At 35.2% G+C, this 22,138-nt stretch overlaps 1 protein-coding gene across 1 annotated transcript; it reads left to right on the top strand.

Moving 5' to 3' along the window:
- The first annotated feature begins 8,800 nt into the window (after positions 1-8,800).
- LOC139132508 (uncharacterized) lies at positions 8,801-21,770 on the top strand. The gene is made up of 9 exons (XM_070698828.1): positions 8,801-8,999; positions 11,483-11,533; positions 12,183-12,358; positions 12,918-13,114; positions 14,091-14,158; positions 16,145-16,296; positions 17,342-17,513; positions 18,627-18,796; positions 20,042-21,770. Exons 2-9 carry the CDS (start codon positions 11,506-11,508, stop codon positions 20,396-20,398), a joined length of 1,320 nt encoding a protein of 439 aa, XP_070554929.1. The 5' UTR covers positions 8,801-8,999; positions 11,483-11,505; the 3' UTR covers positions 20,399-21,770.
- The last annotated feature ends 368 nt before the right edge of the window (positions 21,771-22,138 follow it).

Below are 22,138 nucleotides of genomic sequence, written 5' to 3'. Positions count from 1 at the left end.
GGGTCTGTAACTCACCTCTTGGAGAAAATAAGTTGGGTTCGATGACGAAAGACACCTCTAAAGCAGCACATTTGTGTTTGATGTACACAAATCATTGGATATTAGGGCAACGGCGCATCGTGCACTTTTGCTTGATGCAGCGGGAGTCGAGACGCGACACACAGCTCTTTAAAATATTCGTTCATAAACAAATAAATTGACACTTCCTCACAGTAACGGTATATAAGACATTTTTGCCAAAGTTTGGGCTGTAACAGACAAGGATGTTTTAGCGATGTAGGCCAAGAAGTTCAAAATAATTATGGGATTACTCCTGGTGACTGCAACGAAAGTTGACATCAATTGCAACAAATATTGTCAGCGTCCAACTCTCGCTGAATCGGGCAGCACACTCTGCACCTGCAAAAATGTTGATCACAGTTGCTGTCATCCTATGTTTGCATTATTTAAAAACTGCTTGTTTACTGCTACAATAACGTCCAAATTATCCATCATTCGAAAAAAGCGCCTGTAACCTCACTATACCAAGACTAAATGTTGCGATGGTTGACGCATAGGTACAAAATGAGACAAATTTATTTTTTGTATGCCAAAACAGCCAGGACTATTGTTCTTATGGAAATTTACGAACAAATTGTTACTTTTCTTGTGATTTGAACTCTTGACCCATTTTCTGTGTCTGCAACAGGTCGTGTTCGCGCTTTTGCATGTGAATACCAGATGTGAACTGAAAGTGCTCACGTCTTTTACAACAGGTTCATTAATAGTAGTGCGCTTCACAGAACAATCAGATATCTGTTATATCACTATATGTAGCAGGTTTTATCAACTTCGAACCCTTAATTAACTTAACACTACTACATGCTTCAGAACACAGTCAGATATCTGTCGGATCAGTATGAGCAGCAGTTGTTATCATATGTGTTGCAGTTATTTCGGAGTTATGTGACTAATTACAAAACTTCATAAAATATGCAAATGAGCTATTTATTAACTTGACACTGCCCAATACTTCTAAGTATCATTAGATATATATCAGATCAATATTTGTTGGAGGTATCATCAAGTTTGGTGAAGGAATTTCATAGTTATGTCACTAATAAGAAAAGTTCATTAAATATGCAAATGAGAAGGTAATTGACATAAACTCACAGTACATCATAATGTTCTGAGATTGTTATCTGTGAAATGTTTCATGAAATTTTGTGCAATGTTTCTTGATATATGTCCACACTAGCCTTACCGTCTCCATAGGGAAACCATTGTACGAAAAAAATGATATTGCATAACTTCATTAATATGCAAGCCACACTAACCAAAATCTAATCAGTTCTTGCAAGTAGCAAATAGTACCAGTGTACTAAATCTGACTTGAATCTGTTTCGGCGTTTTTGAGTTATCGTGTAAACAGACAGACAGACAGACAGACAGACACACACACACACACACACACTCACACACACACGGACAGACAGACAGACATCGCTATGACGTTAGCTCACGTGTGAACACGTGAGCTAAAAATGCAATAATGATGAACGTAAGGCCAAAAAAAAGGAAATGTTTCTGGTCAGCACGGGCGTCACTTGAACAACAGCGCGTCACCCTTTTTTGCTCACGTGTTTACACACGTGAGCATATGTCGCAGCGATGTCTGTCCGTCCGTCTGTCTGTCTGTCTGTCTGATGGTCCGATATCTCAAAAACGGCTCTTCAGATCAGAATCAAATCTGGTACATATATTCAGTTAGCAAATGGCAAGAGCTGATTAGTTTTTGGTCGGTGTGGCTTACATACTTTTTGCTCATTTGCATAATTATTGATTTTAGAAAAAATGGATATACATTAAAAACGACAACACACAATTTGATGAGATTTGCCACAAATGTTGATCATACCAAGATACATCAACAGTGGGAAACATTAAGGGGTAAATTTGCATATTTAATGAACTTTCCTAACTTGGGATATATGTCTGATTTGACTCCATCAAAATTAACGAAACTTGGTATGTATATTAAAGATACTATGATTTAACATTATTGAAAGTCATTAAGCATGTTAACTTCAGCCAATTCCTAATTTGCATATTTCATGAACTTTGTTAATTAGGGATATATATTTGAAATGACTTGACCAAAGTTGATATAAACTTGCTATATGTATTGAAGTCACTGTGATACAACATTTTTGAAAGTCATTAAGAATTTTAATTTCAGCAAATTCCGACTTTGCATAGTTAATGAACTTTCCCAATTAAGGATATGTATCTGAATTAACTTGATTGTAGTTGTTGAAACTTGCTATATACATCAAAGATACTGTGATATAAAATTATTGAAAGTAAAAAGACATTTTTACTTCAGCCAGAACCTAATTTGAATATTAAATGAATTTTCATAATAAGGGATATTTATCTGAATTGACTTGATTAAAATTAATGAAACTTGCTATATACATTAAAGACACTATAATTATGTTGATCATAATAATTTCAATGAAGTTGCAGCATGTGGCAAAGGTTCAAATTTACACATAACTTCAATAGCTAATGAAACACGTGAGCATTTTCAGTTCATATCTGGTTTCCTGTTTTGTGGCCGGCAGCCGCGGCAAACTATGTACTGCTTCAGCTAGCTATAAATCAAGTTTAAGGGTCACTGGACACTGGTGGTGGGCTTCATATATGTACCTCATGCATGTACCTCTTCCTTTAAATATTTACCCACAATTCAACGTCTATCAATTAGTAATACACGCAGTGCGCAAGGATGCTTAGGAAGGATATTTCAAGGTATAAGGTCCACCCAGCATGGCCGACCTCTTAATTCGTCAACAAGGAACACGTACGTTCTGTGTATCGACATGTTAATCTCAGTTCAAATTACGTTCGGGTCAAAGATTTTAAGACCCTTTGGCCTCGTCATCGGCAGAGACGACCTTACTAAGACTCTTTTATGATTTGAGCAGGGGTCTTCTGGATACTGGTGATAGATTTGTCCTGGAGCCGAAGTATTCTGATTTTCCCGTAGAGAGTAGCGTGAGTACTTCCATGATGGGCAACTTTCAGTCAATACTATAAAACTGACCCTCCTCGCTTCCTTGACGGGGAAAAAATAAAAAAATTCGCGTCGCTGTACCATTTTTTAAAGAAAGCCCTGACCAGAAACATTTCTGTTTTTGACCTAATGCGTATGTTATCGTAGGATACTGTGTGCGTCTGTTGTCAACGTAATTCAAACTTTATATAAACACGCTCGGTCTCGGGCGCTGAATTTCCGACGTTCAATCTTTCATACGTCCGTTTTCAGCATTTGGGACTTAAAGTGACGAAAATACCCAATCAAGACAACAAAGACACGCAAGTTGATATAATAGCAATAAACCTCGTCGCAGTCGGGTATACACTCGATTTTGGTACAATTCGCTCCATATAGCACTCGCCTATCGGCTCGTGCTATGTGTCGCGCATTGTACTAAAATTTCGTGTATACCCTCCTGCGGCGGGGGTTATTGCTTAAATAGAAGTAACAAAATTACACCTTCAAAAACCAGATATGAACTGTAAATGCTCACGTGTTTCATTATATATTGCAGTTATGTGTAAATTTGAACCTTTGCCACGTGTTTGCATCTTAATTGAAAGTATTATGATCAACATAATGAACAATATTCACCACAGATTAACTCTATAGGTCATTAAGTATTCAAATATGCAATTAGCTGAAATAGAAATTATTATAATGCCGATAAAAAATCGTGTCGAATACAGAACAAGTTGTTTCGTGTATAAAGCCGTCAATAATATGTTGCCCATATATATTACAAATTTGTTCACCAAATACCAGTGTATCATCTCGCAGTACGAGATTCAGCAATCAAACCGATATTCTGTATGTCCCTAGGGCGAGACTTGTCGTAACGTCACAATCTCTTAGACACCATGGTGCCGTCACTTTCAATTCACTGTCAGAGAGTGTTCGATCATCACCTTCGTCGAACACCTTCAAAACAAATTACATCAGGACATATTTGACGTCAAGTAATGTTTAAATGTTTTCGTCTTTAAGCTTTTAAGAACTTGCGTTGTTTGTAATGATCATTTTACCGCCCTTGCTTTGATGTTTTAAGTGTATGTTTTTGTGCTTTGTAATTTTATTTCGTGTGTACTTTGTATGTCATAGAGGGCCCTGGGGAAGATTAGCATTTATGCTAACCAGGTTTCCCGTTAAGGATGCTTACCCTCTTTAAATAAAGTTTAAATAAAATAAATAAAATAAATAAATTTCTTTGACTGCTGTCATTATATCACCACTTTACATAGCAAGTGTAATTGCCTTTGGTCAAGTCCTTTAAACTATATATTCCAAACTTTAGAAGCTCATTAGATATGCAAACTATAAATTAGCTGACATGAAAACTTAAGTGCGAAATTACCATGCTCCAATATTGGTATAACCTGGTATAATCATCGATGTACATAGCATGCTATGCCCATTTTGATCAAATAAATCCAAGTATATATCCGTAATTAGGAAAGTTCATTAAATACACAAATTAGGAATTGGCTGAAGCAAAAATGCTTAATGCCTTTCAATAATGTTAGCCAACATAATAGTATCTTTAATGTACATAGCAAGTTTCATCAATTTTTGTCATGTAAATTCAAATATATATATCCCTAATTTCAAAAATTCATTAAATATGCAAATTAGGAGCTGGCTGGAGTAAAAACGCTTAATGACTTTCAATATCGTCCTATCATAGTATCTTTAATGTACATAGCAAGTTTCGTCAACTTTGGTCAAGTCAATACAGATAAATATCCCTGATTATGAAAGTTCATTAAATATGCAAATAAGGAATTGGCTAAAGTTCAAATGCTTAATGACTTTCAATAATGTTATATCATAGTATCTTTAATGTACATAGCCAGTTTCGTCAACTTTGGTCAAGTCAATTCAGATAAATACCCCTTATTAGGAAAGTTCATAAAATATGCAAATTAGGAATTGGCTGAAGTAAAAATGCTTAATGACATTTAATAATGTTCTATCATAGTATCTTTAATGTAAATAGCAAGTTTCATCAATTTTGGTCATGTAAATTCAAATATATACCCTTAATTTCAAAAGGTCATTAAATATGCAAATAGGGATTGGGATGCAGTAAAAAAGCTTAATGACTTTCAATAATGTTAAATCATAGTATCTTCAATATGCATACCAAATTTCGTTAATTTTGATCAAGTAAATTCAGATATATACCACTAATTAGGAAATTTCATTAAGTATGCAAAGTGGAAATTATCGTTCACTTCACCCCAAATAACTTTTACAGCTGATATATATTGATGTTATCAACATTTGTAGCAAATTTCATCAAAATGTGTGCAGTCGTTCTCAATGTATATCCGGTTTTTCTAAAATCATTAATTATGCAAATGAGCAAAAAGTAACCAAACCACACTTACCAAAAACTAATCAGTTCTTGCCGTTTGCTAACTGAATCTATGTACCAGATTTGATTCTGATCTGATGAGTCTTTTTTGAGATATTGAGCACACAGACAGACAGACAGACAGACAGACAGACAGACAGACAGACACACAGACACACAGACAGACAGACATCGCTGCGACATATGCTCACGTGTGTCAACACGTGAGCAAAAAAATTGCCGAAAAATTGAGTCATTCCATCGGAGCACAAGCACACAAGTAAAACCAGATATGAACTGTAAATGCTCACGTGTTTCATTATATATTGCAGTTATGTGTAAATTTGAACCTTTGCCACATGTTTGCAACTTCATTGAAAGTATTATGATCAACATAATGAACATATTTCACCACAGATTAACTCTATAGGTCATTAAGTATTGAAATATGTTATTAGCTGAAAAAAATATTAATTTCTTTGACTGCTGTCATTGTATCACCATTTTATATATCAAGTGTAATTGCCTTTGGTCAAGTCCTTCAAACTATATATTCCAAACTTTGAAAGCTCATTAGATATTCAAACTATAAATAAGCTGACATGAACACTTAAATGCAAAATGACTTCCAATATTGATATAACCTGGTATAATCATCAATGCACATAGCATGTTATGCCCATTTTGATCAAATAAATCCAAGTATATATCCCTAATTAGGAAAGTTCATTAAATACACAAATTAGGAATAGGCTGAAGCAAAAATGCTTAATGCCTTTCAATAAAGTTAGCCTACGTAATAGTATCTTTAATGTACATAGCAAGTTTCATCAATTTTTGTCATGTAAATTCAAATATATATCCCTAATTTCAAAAATTCATTAAATATGCAAATTAGGAGCTGGATGAAGTAAAAATGCTTAATGACTTTCAATAATGTCGTATCATAGTATCTTTAATGTACATAGCAAGTTTCGTCAACTTTGGTCTTGTCAATACAGAAAAATATCCCTGATTATGGAAGTTCATTAAATATGCAAATAAGGAATTTGCTAAACTTCAAATGCTTAATGACTGTCAATAATGTTCTATTATAGTATCTTTAATGTACATAGCCAGTTTCATCAACTTTGGTCTCGTCAATTCAGATAAATACCCCTAATTAGGAAAGTTCATAAAATATGCAAATTAGGAATTGGCTGATGTAAAAATGCTTAATGACATTTTATCATATTCTATCATAGTATCTTTAATGTACAAAGCAAGTTTCATCAATTTTGGTCATGTAAATTCAAATATATAGCCTTAATTTCAAAAGGTCATTAAATATGCAAATTAGGATTTTGATGAAGTGAAATGCTTAATGACTTTCAATAACGTTAAGTCATAGTATCTTCAATATGCATACCAAGTTTTGTCAATTTTGATCAAGTAAATCCAGATATATACTCCTAATTAGGAAATTTCATTAAACATGCAAATTAGTAATTATCTTTCAGGTCACCCCTTAATATCTTTCAAAGCTGATATATCTTGGTGTGATCAACATTTGTAGTGAATCTCATCAAATTGTGTGCAGTCGTTGTCAATATATATCAGTTTTTCTAGAATCATTAATTATGCAAATGAGCAAAAAGTAAGCAAGCCACACCCACCAAAAACTAATCAGTTCTTGCCGTTTGCTAACTGAATCTATGTACCAGATTTGATTCTGATCTGATGAGCCGTTTTTGAGATATTGAGTACACAGACAGACAGACAGACAGACAGACAGACAGAAACACAGACACACAGACACACAAACAGACAGACATCGCTGCGACATATGCCCACGTGTGTCAACACGTGAGCAAATGACGTCCAAGTAGGCCTACTACCGGTAAGAACTACCTTCAAACGCACCAAGTACGTCAGCTGTTACCCCTGCCAAATCTGTAATAAAAGGTTACAAACAGCACTATCATCTGTGCTCAGATAGGGAGCCTGTGTACAAACGTAAGCGGATCGTTGTTTTCACCGGCAGTAAAATTTCTGATATATTAGGGATTACTTTGGTTTACAACCATTTAAGGCTCGCAAATCCTAGTGACTGTTCAGCGAATCTTAGCTCTACATATTGACTACTTAACAGGTCGGTCGCTAGGTGTAAAATCTGGCCTTATCCATATTTCAGTCATTGTAAGGAGGAGCAGAGTTTTTGCAGTCATACTTATATAAACAAGTTTATATATTAAAATAAATACATTTAAGATTTATATAACCTTGGATTATTGTTATCAGACGCACAAATCCTAGCGACGATTCAGGCAAACCGTCTTTGAAGCCGACGACTCGTGTACTTGATTGCTAGAGCTTAAACCTAGCAGCTGTAGTCATATTCAATCAGTTCAATTCAATATTCCATTCAATATATTATAAGTAAGTGTATTTTCTTATGATTGTCATTTTAGCTGGTTTCGTACATTGTTTTCGGTTTCAACCAATGACACGGGCATGATGTTTAAAACTGTAGGCTCGTACTGCATACAATCACAAACTCAGTACAGCGAATCTCTTGCTTTAAATTTCTGTAGTTTAAAGTTTTTTGGGAGGATTGTGGTCAGAGCTAAAGTAAGAGAGTCGTCAAGAACACGGTGCATCAAGAGTTCACGCTCCTCCATCGAGATTTAATCCTTTTTTGAGTGCTAAATGGTATAAGTGACACTCAACATTTGCGAGATACAAGGGATAAAGTAAGTGAGTTATCATTACATGAAGTTACCGTAAGGTTGCAGTGCGGCGAATCTATGACCCACCCTGACATTAAACTTCCCGGGGCATACACATACGTTCTGCCTTATCTAGATCTTTTAGTTTTCACTGTACTGTTCTGTCTGTCCTTGCTCTGCTCTTCCTTTGTAGTGTCTAACCAGACTTGTCAAAACTATGTCAAACTTTTATTAGCATCTCAATTGAATTATTCAATGGAAATATATTTCAGCAATCTCTGTTGCGTTGATATTGATGCGATCGCCACAGTCACTGCTGCAGCAGCCCGCAAATCTTCCTCCTTGAAAACGTTCCTGGCAATGCCTTTGTCATGACACCTGTCTCTCTCTGTCTTTCTCTGACAGCCTGTTTCTCCCTGTCATTGTATCTCGTTAATATCTGTAATATACGTTCCCTCAGTAGTTATGTCTACACGCACCAACTGATCGACATCTGATGGCGCCCTGACGCAGAGATAAATTTGCGTTTAGATTTAAAAAACAAACAAACACAAAAACAAAAAAACCCCGCCGCCTTGGACTGGTTGCTCAGTGATTTACAAGTCATTTATAGGTATATAACCCTGAGCATACATGCAAATCGGTGCGACAATGAGATATTTACTCGCAGTTGACCCGTTTATACGAGATCAGTGATTGTCTAAGGTAAATTGTTCCAAAAAAGTTTAAATAGCGCAATTTAGCAATTAGATACTGTTGTGCTAAAGTTTGGATACACTGTAGAGTGCTTAGGCCGTCTCCGAACGACCACTACCCCTGTCTAAGCTGTACGCAGACCGGCTTCACGCCGAAGGTAAATATGATTTTATCATCGTTTCAAACTGGTGTAATCAGTTGATTCCACGCTGGTGGAGTTGCCTTACAGTTCATGAAACGACCTTTTGTTATATCCAATTAAGGTAGTACCACAAGGGACTAGCGTGTTTAAGGTTCATGATGAAATTTTCCTTTCTTTATCCGTAAGACTATGCGCATTTCTGCCCTAAGAGGTCATACAACGTGTGACATCAGGCAATTTCTGCTAGATAGACGAAAGTACAAGCAAGCAAAGGTTTCCCAATATTGCTCGTAAATTAAACTCATAACTTTTAAAACATATCATATTATAGAACTAGAAAGACAAATGTTTACCAGACAGTTTATGTATTCGTCAAACAGCTCTGTGACGTTTTGACTGACTTCACAGAAATCCAAGAATGCATGCCGTTCTTTCTGGAGTACATTGTTTTACCACAGTATCTATTTGTTACACTTGGTGACATACTGATAATGTGAAGCCAGGGATTTCATTCCGGTTGTACCACTCTTCGAGAGAGGCGGGTAAAATTATGACCTAACCGTTGGAAACTAGGATGTTTACACACTAAAAGGTTATTGTTAAGGGACAAACAATATATTATCGTCCAACTCTTTGATTCATAGTTTTAAAGTCTACTCATTTCAACGACGACAAATTACCTTTGCTTGTTACACATTAGACTGATAATCGTCTTGATAATGCTATATTCCATACACAATAGTCTGTAACAGTAAACATATCAACTTTTCAGAAATCATTGCTGTATGGCCTAGCCACCTTCTTCAGCCTCTCATCTTCAGGCGTCTTATTCATAAATTTGTCGCCAGATTGCACTATTCACTATCTCCAACAGAGATACCTTCTATAATGCACGAACCAACACGACGCCGTATTGACCCCTTCAAATTGTAAAATGCACATCATGAATGATAGTATAAATCGTGCATCCAGGCGAGTGAAAGAGTTTTACTAAGTTTGCTCGAACTTGTTTAAACAGGCAAATTAGGTGGACACTGTAAACAAGCAGCATATGCGAGAAGCGCAAAACCGTTACATGTATGAAACTGAAGTTACATATATTTTCTGTATAGTTCAAGTGATATGTGTTAAATTAAAGGTTTGAAATCGAGCACTGCGATTTCCTACAAGAACATCTGTCTAAAATCTAAACTGCCTCAAAAGCCTCCCGGTTTTGAGCATAGTAGTTGTAGAACCGTTTAAATGGCGGGAATTGTTTGTTTACACAGAGACTCGCCATGTCGACAAGTCACCCGGCGACGTCACACGGTCACGACTGATATTCTACAGTAAATGTCAAACACAGACACAGACACAGACACAGACAGACACAGACACAGACAGACTCACACAGACACAGACAGACAGACAGAGAGAGAGAGAGAGAGAGACACACACACACACACACACACACACACACATATATATATATATATATATATATATATATATATATATATATATATATATATATATATATATATATATATGATAATCATATGTGTATGTATATATATTTTTTTAGTTCAAGATTAGCTGGAGTAGAGTGCTCAAGTAAAGGATAAAGCCCGAGTACGAGGGCTCTTCTGGTATATAAAGTCCAACCCAATGATAAAATGTCGAGGCCGCAGGCCGAGACATTTTATCGTAGGGTTGGACTTTATATACCAGAAGAGCCCGAGTACGAGGGTTTTATCCGACTTAAAAACTATCGCCCCTAACTGATATATTTTCGTTTTCAATGTGTTTACGTCAACCGTCCCCTTTGTCAATGTAACATGTTTAGGATATGAATTAAAACTTTTATTTGTGAAATAGCCTTCCAGTGTAATGGAACATCCTATAAATGCCCTAGGGCACATTATATAAATGCCCTAGGGCACAGCAGGTTTTGTGTTGCAGCTGGTTTCCGCTGTGTTACCAAATTTGAATATTAAAACGTACCAGATGTCTACAGAATATGACATGTTCACTTTTGATTGGACAGTACTTTACTACGGCGCTGTCATTCGTTTCTGGAATTTGGTGACCAAGGCTTTACGAGTAGATAAAACACCCTGAATTGAGCACTCTGATTGGTCAATCAACAGTAGATAGTTTTTAATACTAGACTAGAGCCAATTACACAACTGAGTTATGCAGGATAATGTAAATTACATTTCCACTACAAATTTGTTTGGTATAGACAGCAGATCTGCAGAGCCGCTTACACTCATCGCATGGCTGTGTTCGACCGAAGTAATATTATTGCTTTGTCAGTCGAACACAGCCATCCGATGATTGTAGGCGGTTCTGATGTCTATACGAAACAAATTTGTAGTGGAAATATAATATATGTACATATTGTATACATTTTGTGTACATATATATATATATATATATATATATATATATATATATATATATATATATATATCTCGTACTGACAAACGAGTACACTTTATTTTTCGCTTTTGCAGGGACAACTACTTCAAACGTAACGATGGGCAGCTTGCCAAGCAGATGCAAAAGTGAGTTTATATTTATTTTAAACTGAGTGACTGCAATCTTGATGATCATCAACATCCTTGTTTCGTTCAACAACGCCTAATTTCAAAAGCAAAGTCAGACCTACTCTCAAAAACATGAGGGATTTACAACGAATTCCGTCAATATCGCGTCGCAGATCTTATGATATGTCACCAGATTTACTCTTTGATTCGCAACTCATCAAATTAAGGACACGTCAGTCGCATAGAACGTCACAAGGACCAAAGTTTGTGAAATAACGTCATTATTACACATGCATATTTTACTTTGGACGCTTTTCGTGCTAGCGGTGAAATCTATAGAATCAGCATTTCTAGCTCCTCGATGTTTCACCTACAGTAACTGTTGTTGGTTGCAAAAGCATGAGAAGGGAAGATGATGACCGTGTCACCGATTGATATTATTTTCTGCAATGGGGCGAAAATATGATTCATATCTCCATATATTTTAATAAGGATTTATCCATACTCTCTATACAAAACCAGGATGGCAATACATAGCATGTATAATAAACAACTCTGATGTATTCGGGTTACTGCGACTTTATTTGTAAAGTCTTCCATAATATCGACGAAGTATTTGATTTTAACTCTTTTGCCATTTCACAAAAAACACAAAACACCCACGAAGAACCGTCTAATGAAGGAAATGAGATGGAAGACGAGACATCACTCACAATGGAGAACGTCACTAAAAAAATCCAAGAACTCAAGGAATTAAAGGCTTCCGAAGAAATGCATTGCGCTCAACTGTGTTACTCAATCATTATTAACGCATATCAAAAAGCGGGAGAGAATGCAAAACAGGTGAGAGCCTCAGTAATAGCAATGCTTTTTTACAATGCTAGTGCTGTCCTGTCTCTCAGTATCAACTTAATATCGAACGCCAAAAATTTAAATTGCGGATATTCTTGTCTAAATTACACGGTTAAAGATTTCGCCTACCAACGATGTGCTTAAAAAGAGTCATTGTGATGAAATTTGTATAAGTAAATAGTTGGAAACAGTACTATATGCCAAGTATTACGAAAACGGAAACCTACAATGCCGGAAAAGGTAAAATGCGGTGGTCGCATTAATATTTGTTAGATATCCTTCAGTGAAAGCAACCAAAAAGCAAGGAGTACAATTGTTTAATACTGAAACTCCTCTTTCCCACGTCTCTTTCTCTTGACTTCTTTTTGGTGATGTCATTAACCCGCCTTTTTCGATCAGAGGAATCATTACAGTAGTGTATGTTTGGAATGACGCAACAACGTGGCCTTTTCAGTAGCTTCAAACATTTGTCTTTTTAATGGATGGGCATTTGTTCTAGAAATCACTATTACTGTACCTCCCTTATACCATATTAATTGCTCGGCAATAGATATTGGAAAACGTTCTGGTACACATTTATGGTAAAGACAACATTATACCATTAGGATGCAACACTCCAAACGAGCACGGAGAGACACATATAATAAACATAGCCATGGGCGACAAGGGAAAACCTGTGCACTATATTCCGGAAAGTCTTAGAGACGCTTTAAAAATAAGAAAAGACTTTGAAAACAAAACCAAAAGGTAAGTTCATGTGATTAACTCCTCAATCATTTCGTGTCTGAAATGTTGCTGCGTACTTTAATTTTCAATTTCATTGACCGATAAATATGTCTGAGTTTCCGTGTATGTATAAGTGCCTTCTTTGCCACCTTGTAAGAAGTGTTGCAATAAACGTTCCTTCTATACGTATATTACACTACATTGCATAGATGAGCTACAGGGCAGATCGTCTAGAATCATTCATACTTTGGAAAATACGATATATTTTCCGTGTTTTTAATGAAGCTGTCTTCAAGTTGTTTCATTTGTTAATGGGGCATCTACCTGAAGTTGGCAGTGCTATTCAAGCAGACATGTATGATATCGAGAAGTTCACTATAAAAACAGCCTAGACTTGGCTGTTCATTTCTAGGGATAAATAAGACAGAAACTCTAGCTAGACGGAAACACATCGAGCTATTACTTTGTCAAAAGGACATCATGACTTACCACAACTATTTCCTTGTATCTATATATCCCAATTTTACGTGATCGTGAAATAAAGACATACCATCTATTCAATTCAGAGCAAAGCACAACGTTTCTTAACATCGTCAAGCGTTCTAAAGATGTAAATTAAACTTTAAAGATATTCAAGCTGAAATTGATTCCAAGTATCAAAGGTCCGATAAATTATAGACAAAGCAACTTGCTTTACAGGAAAAAAGTAGACTGATATGCAAGCACATGTGCGGGATTACGCTTTCCTGCAGTGGGAACGTCTCATGGGTATTGATTGACATGAAATTTATCTGATCAAAATAATTGCATAAACAAGCGGGCAAAATAAATAAATAAATAAACAAACAAACAAACAAATAAATAAATAAATAAATAAATAAATAAATAAATAAATAAATAAATAATACATCAGGCATCTGTTGTATTTAATGTAATTTCTTGACCGATAATGAAAATAATAACATCGTCATTTCAATCTTATACCAATCTTATGTAGGGGCAAAAAGTCAAGAAAAAAGTGTTCCTGTATTTGTAATCGCTGTCAGCCAGTCAACTTTGAAGGAGGTTGGTACATTATGTACAGTTCATCTTTTACATTGCCTGGAAAAGTTCATTTTAACAGCTCTATGATTGCAGAACTAGGCATATTACACGCTGTAATCACAGGGTATTGCAAGCAATATTCATCTAGAAGTTATGAATATGATTAATAAATGTCATGTATTAAACGCTTTTTTATTAGACAATCCTTACCTGTGTCTAGTTCGTGCCTATTAATTCAACAAAGCTAATTGTCCTCCCTAATACCCTTCATTAAATTGTTCTGCCGACCAGCAACTTAGGGGCTTATCGCCCTTACCAAGTAACTCGTTAGGAGCTCATAAGGTAGTAGCTGCTAACGAGTTATCTGGTCGGGGCGATAAGCCCCGCGTTGGTGATCGGCAGAACAAATTAATGAAGGGGATCAGTGAGGGCAATTAACAGATATTGACTGTTTTCTTTGCAAAAGTATACAGAGGTGGCTAGGGTTAAGTAATAGGCACAAACTGGTGACAGGTAAGGCTTGTATAATGAAAAAAGTTGAATACATGACATTTATTGATCATACTCACAACTTCTAGACGAATATTGCTTGCAATACCCTGTGATCCCATTCAACAACTGAGCTTAACCTCCATTAATTATCAAAAACGGAGGTCGCGAGGTCACCAAACAATTTTGGGGAAAAAACTGAGCCGTATTGGTTGATTTCCAAAAGGCGCCTTGCCTTTATGATTCTATACCCAAATGTATATGAAATTAGGTCAAAGGTCACCCAGAGGCATCCAAAACTTCTTGAGAAATAGTGCTCTGATGCAGTCAATAACTTACAAAATCAAACCCTCTTGTCTTTGTAGGTTTTGAATTATGTAAAAGTAGGTCAGAGGTCTTTCAAAAGTATCTGTAAAGTGTGTTTCCCTGTACTGATCGATATCCACAAAAACAATCTGCAGCTCTTGTAGTTAACGATATACATGATAGTAGGTCAAGGACACCACAATGTTTCAGGAAATTTTGCATTATTTAGTGATATACTAGTCAATGTTGTACATACAAGTAATATGTAGTCCTCGTAGTTTCTAAGCTATCTTACAGATCGTTAAAAGTTTTCCAGGGTCATCCAAGAAATTTGCGAAAGATGTTTTTTCCAATTCCTGGTGTGTTACATGCAGTGGTTTTCTAGGTCAAGGCTACTAAAGAAATGGTTAGAAGAAGAAGAAAAGAAGATTTCAATTTTTTAAATGAACGTTTATTATTCAAATTACACTCCTGTACAGAAAAGTACAAATCAAATCATTTCAAATTTTGAGACGAAAAGCATAATTGAAATCAGTAATAGCACATGATGATCAATTATTAAAAAAACTTAGCAAAGTTGGGCATTATAAAAAACAGTAAAAACTGCAAAATGGCTATGACACTGAAGCTGAAGCAAGACGGAGAGAACTGGTGAACAGTCAAACAGGTAGCTATATCACAGCAAGATGAGGAAAGATATCGATCAAATCTGAAAAAAGCACGATTTTGTCATTGAAAGAAAGAAAGATGTTAGGTGCATGAAAAATCTCCACTGAATAGGAGAAAGCAAAACAAACTTCCGAAACAAGAAAAGAGCGACAGAAAATTGCAAAGAATTAGAACAATATCACCTTACATCTTGCAGGAAAAAACCGCCTAACCGCCAATGAGAAGGGACATGCCAACCAAGAATTTTCTGAACTGACTACCTCCTCTCAATCCGAGGAGTACGGTGCTCAGGACGAGTTAGGTGTTCGCAAAAGGGAAAGTGTGCTTAGAGGTGAAAGCACACAAAAGAAAGAAGTCTTCACAATAAAATTGAATCAATGGTAATTATTCCATGAATGTCTACAGAAGAAGAAGAAGAAGAAGACGATCGTTAAGTCAAATTTAAACGAAGAACACACAATCTGCTTTCACGTTTCTACTACTTTCATTCTTGTCATTGTCAATTCGTTGAAACCTTAACTCTCAATTTTATCTGGTATGCAGCTATCCTTGAAATGAAGTGTGAACCAGCCATAAGCTTTCGACATATCAGTGCTGTAAAGACGAGACTTGCCAATGAATATGCATTGACACGTGAGATTGACATCAAGGCTTTGAATTCTTGTAACACCTTCATCGAGAAAACAAACACAACGGTATGTATTCTATCACAAGAGCGGATTCGATTTGTGTTCCAACTCACAGCCAACTTATGTACATCGAAAGATCCAGTACGCTTATTTGATTTCTATGCTTCAGGCACTAAATATAATATAAACCAAGCACTGTTTAACATGAAAAATAACGCCCATTAATAATTAATGTACATTCAATGTGTGGCTACCATAGAAAAGAAACAACCAACCTTGACTACAAGATTTATTCCTAAATTAAACAAGAAGTCATAAACAGTACGAAGTCAAAGATAGTACTTAATACAGTAACTTAAAACCGTTTCATACCGTTTCATTTAAGTATGTATGTATGTATGTATGTATGTATGTATGTATGTATGAATGTATGTATGTATGTATGTATGTATGTACTAGTATGTATGTATGTATGTATGTATGTATGTAAGTATGTATGTATGTATGTATGTATGTATGTATGTATGTATGTATGTATGTATGTATGTATGTATGTATGTATGTATGTATGTATGTATGTATGTATGTATGTATGTATGTATGTATGTATGTATGTATGTATGTATGTATGTATGTACGTACGTATGGATGCAAGCTTGTAGCTTGTATGTATTTATGTATGCATGCACATATATATGCATATATATATATATATATATATATATATATATATATATATATATATATATATATATATATATATTATATATATATATATATGAAAAGTCCAATATATGTATATTTGTGTGTGTCTATGTGTTATCTGTATGTGGATTGAACCTTTTCTTATATATATATATATATATATATATATATATATATATATATATATATATATATATATATATATATATAGAGAGAGAGAGAGAGAGAGAGAGAGAGAGAGAGAGAGAGAGAGAGAGAGAGAGAAAATAGATATATATTATATATATGTCTGTGTCTGTGTCTGTGTCTGTGTCCTTGTATGTCTGTCTGTATCTGTATCTGTGTGTTATATGAACCTTTTCTTCAATTTGTTTACTAAAATTAATCTTTCCCCTTTTGCTTTAAGGTCCTAAAGGATGCAACATTTGTCGTTTCATGCGGTGACGAGGTGACGGTTGTTTTCCACGCTGGAAATGGATCGAATGTTTTTGAGTTCGCATTGAACGAGAAAGGAAAGCCTATTAAGAAAGAGATTAATCACATAGTTGACAGGTCTTATAGACGTGGTGCTTGTGGAGGTAATAGTTATTATTGGTACTCATACCATAGAGAACTACAGCCGGCACACACGAAGAATAGTTGTCAGCAATTCATAGCTCGAATTGCCTTTTCTTTTATACCAAAGGGCATTATATTATTGTTAACTTTCTTCCTTCAAAAAGTTGAATAGTCCCATGATTATACAAGATGATCATAAGTATTCATTAGTGTACAGAAAGTATGATTTAGAATTTTGTTGAAGATCAACTCTATAAATATTGTTGTTGTTTAACATAAGTTTTGTGAAAAGAAATTCTGCAACGTTTTCTTTATTTATCATTATACCAATATTTTCAACGATAAGAAGGCAAAAAAAGAGAACATGAAATATTTGACTGACACCGTATTTGCGTTTCTGGATCTAACTATGTGTACGAGCATAAAGAACAACATTCTCTCCAATTATAAGGTTTAATGTTGAACGTGTGACAAAAGCACAATTTGTGATTGTCAGTTGCCCGCAAATGATTCAACTTGTACCACTTTTCCAAATATGAATCATACGTCCTTTATTTTAAGTTTTAAGAGAGGGGGTAATTGTCCAGGTGGTAAACGTCTTTTTCATCATTTCCCATTATACGTCATTTTCAACAAAGCAATATTGTCATTGTAAAACGTGTTAGGGGGTAAATATCCGGTTTGCATATCTTTGGTGGTAAATGGTCGGCGGTAATTAGCCGGAGGTGGGGAAGTTAATGTCAGGTGATGATTGTCCAGAGGGTATTTGTGTAGGTGGTAACAGTCCTAGAACCATATCAGTCTGAGTGCGTCTTAAGGGGTCACCAAATACTAATATACCATTACTAATTGCACTATAGTATTCCCTTAAAGGTTGGGAAAGTCATAAATGTCGTCCATGATCTATCACGGCGCGGCATCACCTTAACCTTGTAATATAGCTTAGAAGGCTTATCAATTAATAGTTGACTGAGGTCTTTTGGAATATCCCAACCTCGTTCAAAGTAGTTTCATTGATTTCATCTGAGGTTACATACGTTTTAGCTGTAGAGTAAAAAGTATGCAGAGGGATCCATAGTCAGGTAAACTTGGCGCAAAATCTTTAATTTATGCCCCTCTCTTCTTTTTTGTAGCTCCGCATGTGAGACACACTAGGGAGTTTGGCTATTATGTCATCTCAGAAACAGACATCGACAAACTTGTTTCAGACTTCAAAAAATGGAAGCTAATATCTGAGGATGATGCGAGGCTTTTGCTGTACGTCAAGAGAGTATTTAATAAAGAAGGAAGCGAAGATGTTATGGTAAATTTAATGAAACTCCATGCTCCTTTTTCTAGCATGTTTTTTTTGTCTATTTCTTGTTTTACTCCAAAATCATACTGAGAAACCAGGTAATCATGATAATAATGCCAAAAGTTACAGTCATTATTCTCTGAAATGTCCTAGTCGCCAAGTAGAATAGCATTGTTTTTCTCTTGCTTGTTTATATATTAAATCGGCAATTCCTGAATAGAGGCCAGAGATGCTTCAATATCGCAACCTTCCTTTTTCAAACTCCATAGTTATTTTACTGTCGTTTATTTATAAAATTTGCCTTGGAACGCTATTTGATGACTGTGGCCAACCAAAAATATGTAGTAAATGTGATTTAGCCGTAAGTCAATATATTATGGGAGAAAGCACTGCTACATTTGCTAACCGACAGTGTCTGTTCTTTGACCATAAATTCTGGGGAAAGATACATTTTTCTTCGCATGTGAAGATATACAATGTTGTAGGATAAAATGATCGGCATTGCTTCTGTACCCTAGATCCCTACATGCATTTTTCGCATAATTGTGTGCACTCTGTTGTGCTCTAATCGCATTTGAATGTTCACAATACAAGCTCCAAATATCATGTAGGAATACCGTTCAACAATTAAATAACTTTTCAGAAGGTTCACTTTAAAAGATTGTATTTCTGATAAAAGTTTTAACAAAACTATACTTAGTATATATACGAAGATCAAGTTTTGAAATAATGTAATCGCTTTCAGCATCAAAATATAGGACATTTCCCAGCTTTTATGAAATCAAAAATTATGATTTTTGTAACCTGTAGACGTTATTAATATGTTTATATTCAGAGTATAAGGATTGAAAAATTAAGAACCAAGTGTAATTATAAGGCTTTGCCCATTGACCTTATGACCAGCTAACACGAGAGGGTAGCTGAGAGAGTTTGATACAACAGTACTGAGGAAAAAATCAAGGGATTCGCAAACAAATTTTCATACGCATACAAGTGAACTGAGGTTATGAAATAGTTCCGATAAATCTCAAAAAAAGTTTCACAACTTTAGTGTATCACTTTGTAATTGTTTTACCACTAGTGTATTCTTCCCTCTTTGTACCTATTAGTTTTCCACTATTTACATTGATAAAAGTAAGATAACACAAATAAATAAATCAGAAAAGATAGACCTTTCTTTCTCTCACGGGGATGTAAAACTCTGGTGTTACTTCAGTTAATAACTTAATTAACAAGTAATTCATTTTCCCGCAGGCGGCATGTCCAGACATCAAGTCAAATGTACACTTGACTGTTCGATGTAGCAAATTCAACGTGGTGTTGAAAGCTGGGAAATGCTATAACATATGCACGGTCTACATGGAACAATCGAAACCCAAGTACAAATGCAAACGCCTGAGCCGTTGGAGACGAGTAGTAGAAAATATCTCGATGTACAAGTTCGACAAGGTCCTCAAAGACGTCCGATTAGGTCCGTTCCGGCTTGATTTGTCGGATGAAATTACCGGTGGTGGAGCCGACGAGGCATTTGTTGATGAAGACAATGACAGTGTTAATGACGATGGTCATGATGATGACTTTGGCGATGATGGTGGAGACGAATTATCTTAAGAGATTGATATTTCGCTAGTAAACCTAAGTCTAGAACCAAAAGAATTGCAAAACAATTCTTAAGAGGGAAACCGAAATTGGCCTAATATTAATTTTTGAAATGGTGTCACAGTTCGCATACCCTATGTATTTCCTATCGCCCACATTTGAAATGGAATACTCATCATCAAAGGCATGAATATATGAAAAATATATTTTTACAGACGATTTTTATATAGATACATTGAAGTTGCTCGAATGTTCAATTTGCCAATGGTCCCGTAGTGCCGGAAGTTTCATTCATTTTAACATTGAACATCAATTGCCCAATATAGAAATTCGATCAAATACATTTATGTTATGCGACAATAATAGTTTCTCGCTGTTTGAATTCCCGTCAACAAACTGAAAAGGCGACAATTTGTGACTTTCCCAGTGTATGATTTTTTCTTCTAAAAGATATGTAAAAGTAAGAATATTTGCCTTATTGAGAAAGTGTATGCTTTTTTTTACAGATCTCGAGCGATTGTTATCTAGAGTACGAAAGCAGGGCTAATTGACATTAAAAGAACTCATAAGTTTTAATACACCCCGACATGCTCTGTTGAAGTTTATGTGCACCTCTGATCGAACGTAGAAAATTTGCAGCATATTTATGAAAGAAAACTATCGACTATATTGTGACTTAGAGCAAGTCTTTTTCTATTCCATTTTAGTGACTGCTAAGCATAAGAAATAAAGAATTTTTACTTCGAAGATATAGTATCTTTGCTGTAACAAACCTTTAATGCCATTTTACCAGGCCTCTTGCCTTTGCCAACAGTTAACCAGGTCCTGTTCTATAAATTTTTTTATAATACTGTAATAGTTTGACGACAGAAATACAATGAAACTTTTGCAAAAGTACCGTGGCGTTTATTTCTTCATTTAGGTATTAAGTAAATATTAATATATCAATAATTTCTTTCCAATATTTTCTATTACGGTTCATTTATGACACAATTCAGGATATGCAAAGCTTTGTTAAATATTGGACCTACATAAAAACTACTTTCTATTCGTGTGTATAGCACTTCAAAGCATCAGGAAATCTTAAAATGTGCTGAGAAAGTTTTACTTCACTCGTTATAATAATGTAAATGAAATCACCATAATGATTGTACTCGAGCTATTGATTATATATATATTTCGTATTGCAAAACCTGTAAATTGCTATTTCCTTATTTTTAACAACCTTGGCTTAAAATCGAGCATATAGGCTAACATGAATGTTGAAGGATATTTATAATGCTATGATTAATATCAGCTACAACTACCTTGACCGAAACATAACATGGATACTTCAAATGTAAAGTCTTTAATAATGCAATAACTGAATAAAGATTTGTAATCCACTTTGAACTGGTCATTATATTTGCCAATCCCAAATAATAGACCCAGCTGATGCATGATTAGTGTGCTTTGCTGTAAAATTAATAGCGAAACATATCTTGTTTCTTTGTAATTGAGTCTACGGAAGTGTTTGTATTTGTAAATTTGTCAGCACAAATTTACAGGACAACTGCTTTATTGGCCGAACTGTTATTGCAAAAACAGGCGTTTTTGAGGAAGCATTAGTCAGTTTTTGATGTGTATTGCGAGCATTTCAATGACGTTATTGCCATCGATTTTCTCCAATTGGTTTATTATCTATGGAAATGCTAGTACCTTATAGCAGAAACAAATATTGTATTATCTGTGGCGAATTATTGTGCCGTGGGT

The sequence above is a fragment of the Ptychodera flava genome, chromosome 5, assembly GCF_041260155.1.
Source record: "Ptychodera flava strain L36383 chromosome 5, AS_Pfla_20210202, whole genome shotgun sequence".
NCBI lineage: Eukaryota > Metazoa > Hemichordata > Enteropneusta > Ptychoderidae > Ptychodera > Ptychodera flava.
This window is presented reverse-complemented; position numbering and strand designations above follow the sequence as displayed.

What these genes read in the sequence shown, in the direction of transcription:
- LOC139132508 (XM_070698828.1), top strand. Translation starts at nt 11,506, where the DNA reads ATGGGCAGCTTGCCAAGCAGATGCAAAA. An exon ending in TCGAGAAAACAAACACAACG is followed by an intron (nt 16,297 to 17,341) that starts GTATGTATTCTA and finishes TTTTGCTTTAAG; the next exon opens with GTCCTAAAGGATGCAACATT. An exon ending in TAGACGTGGTGCTTGTGGAG is followed by an intron (nt 17,514 to 18,626) that starts GTAATAGTTATT and finishes TCTTTTTTGTAG; the next exon opens with CTCCGCATGTGAGACACACT.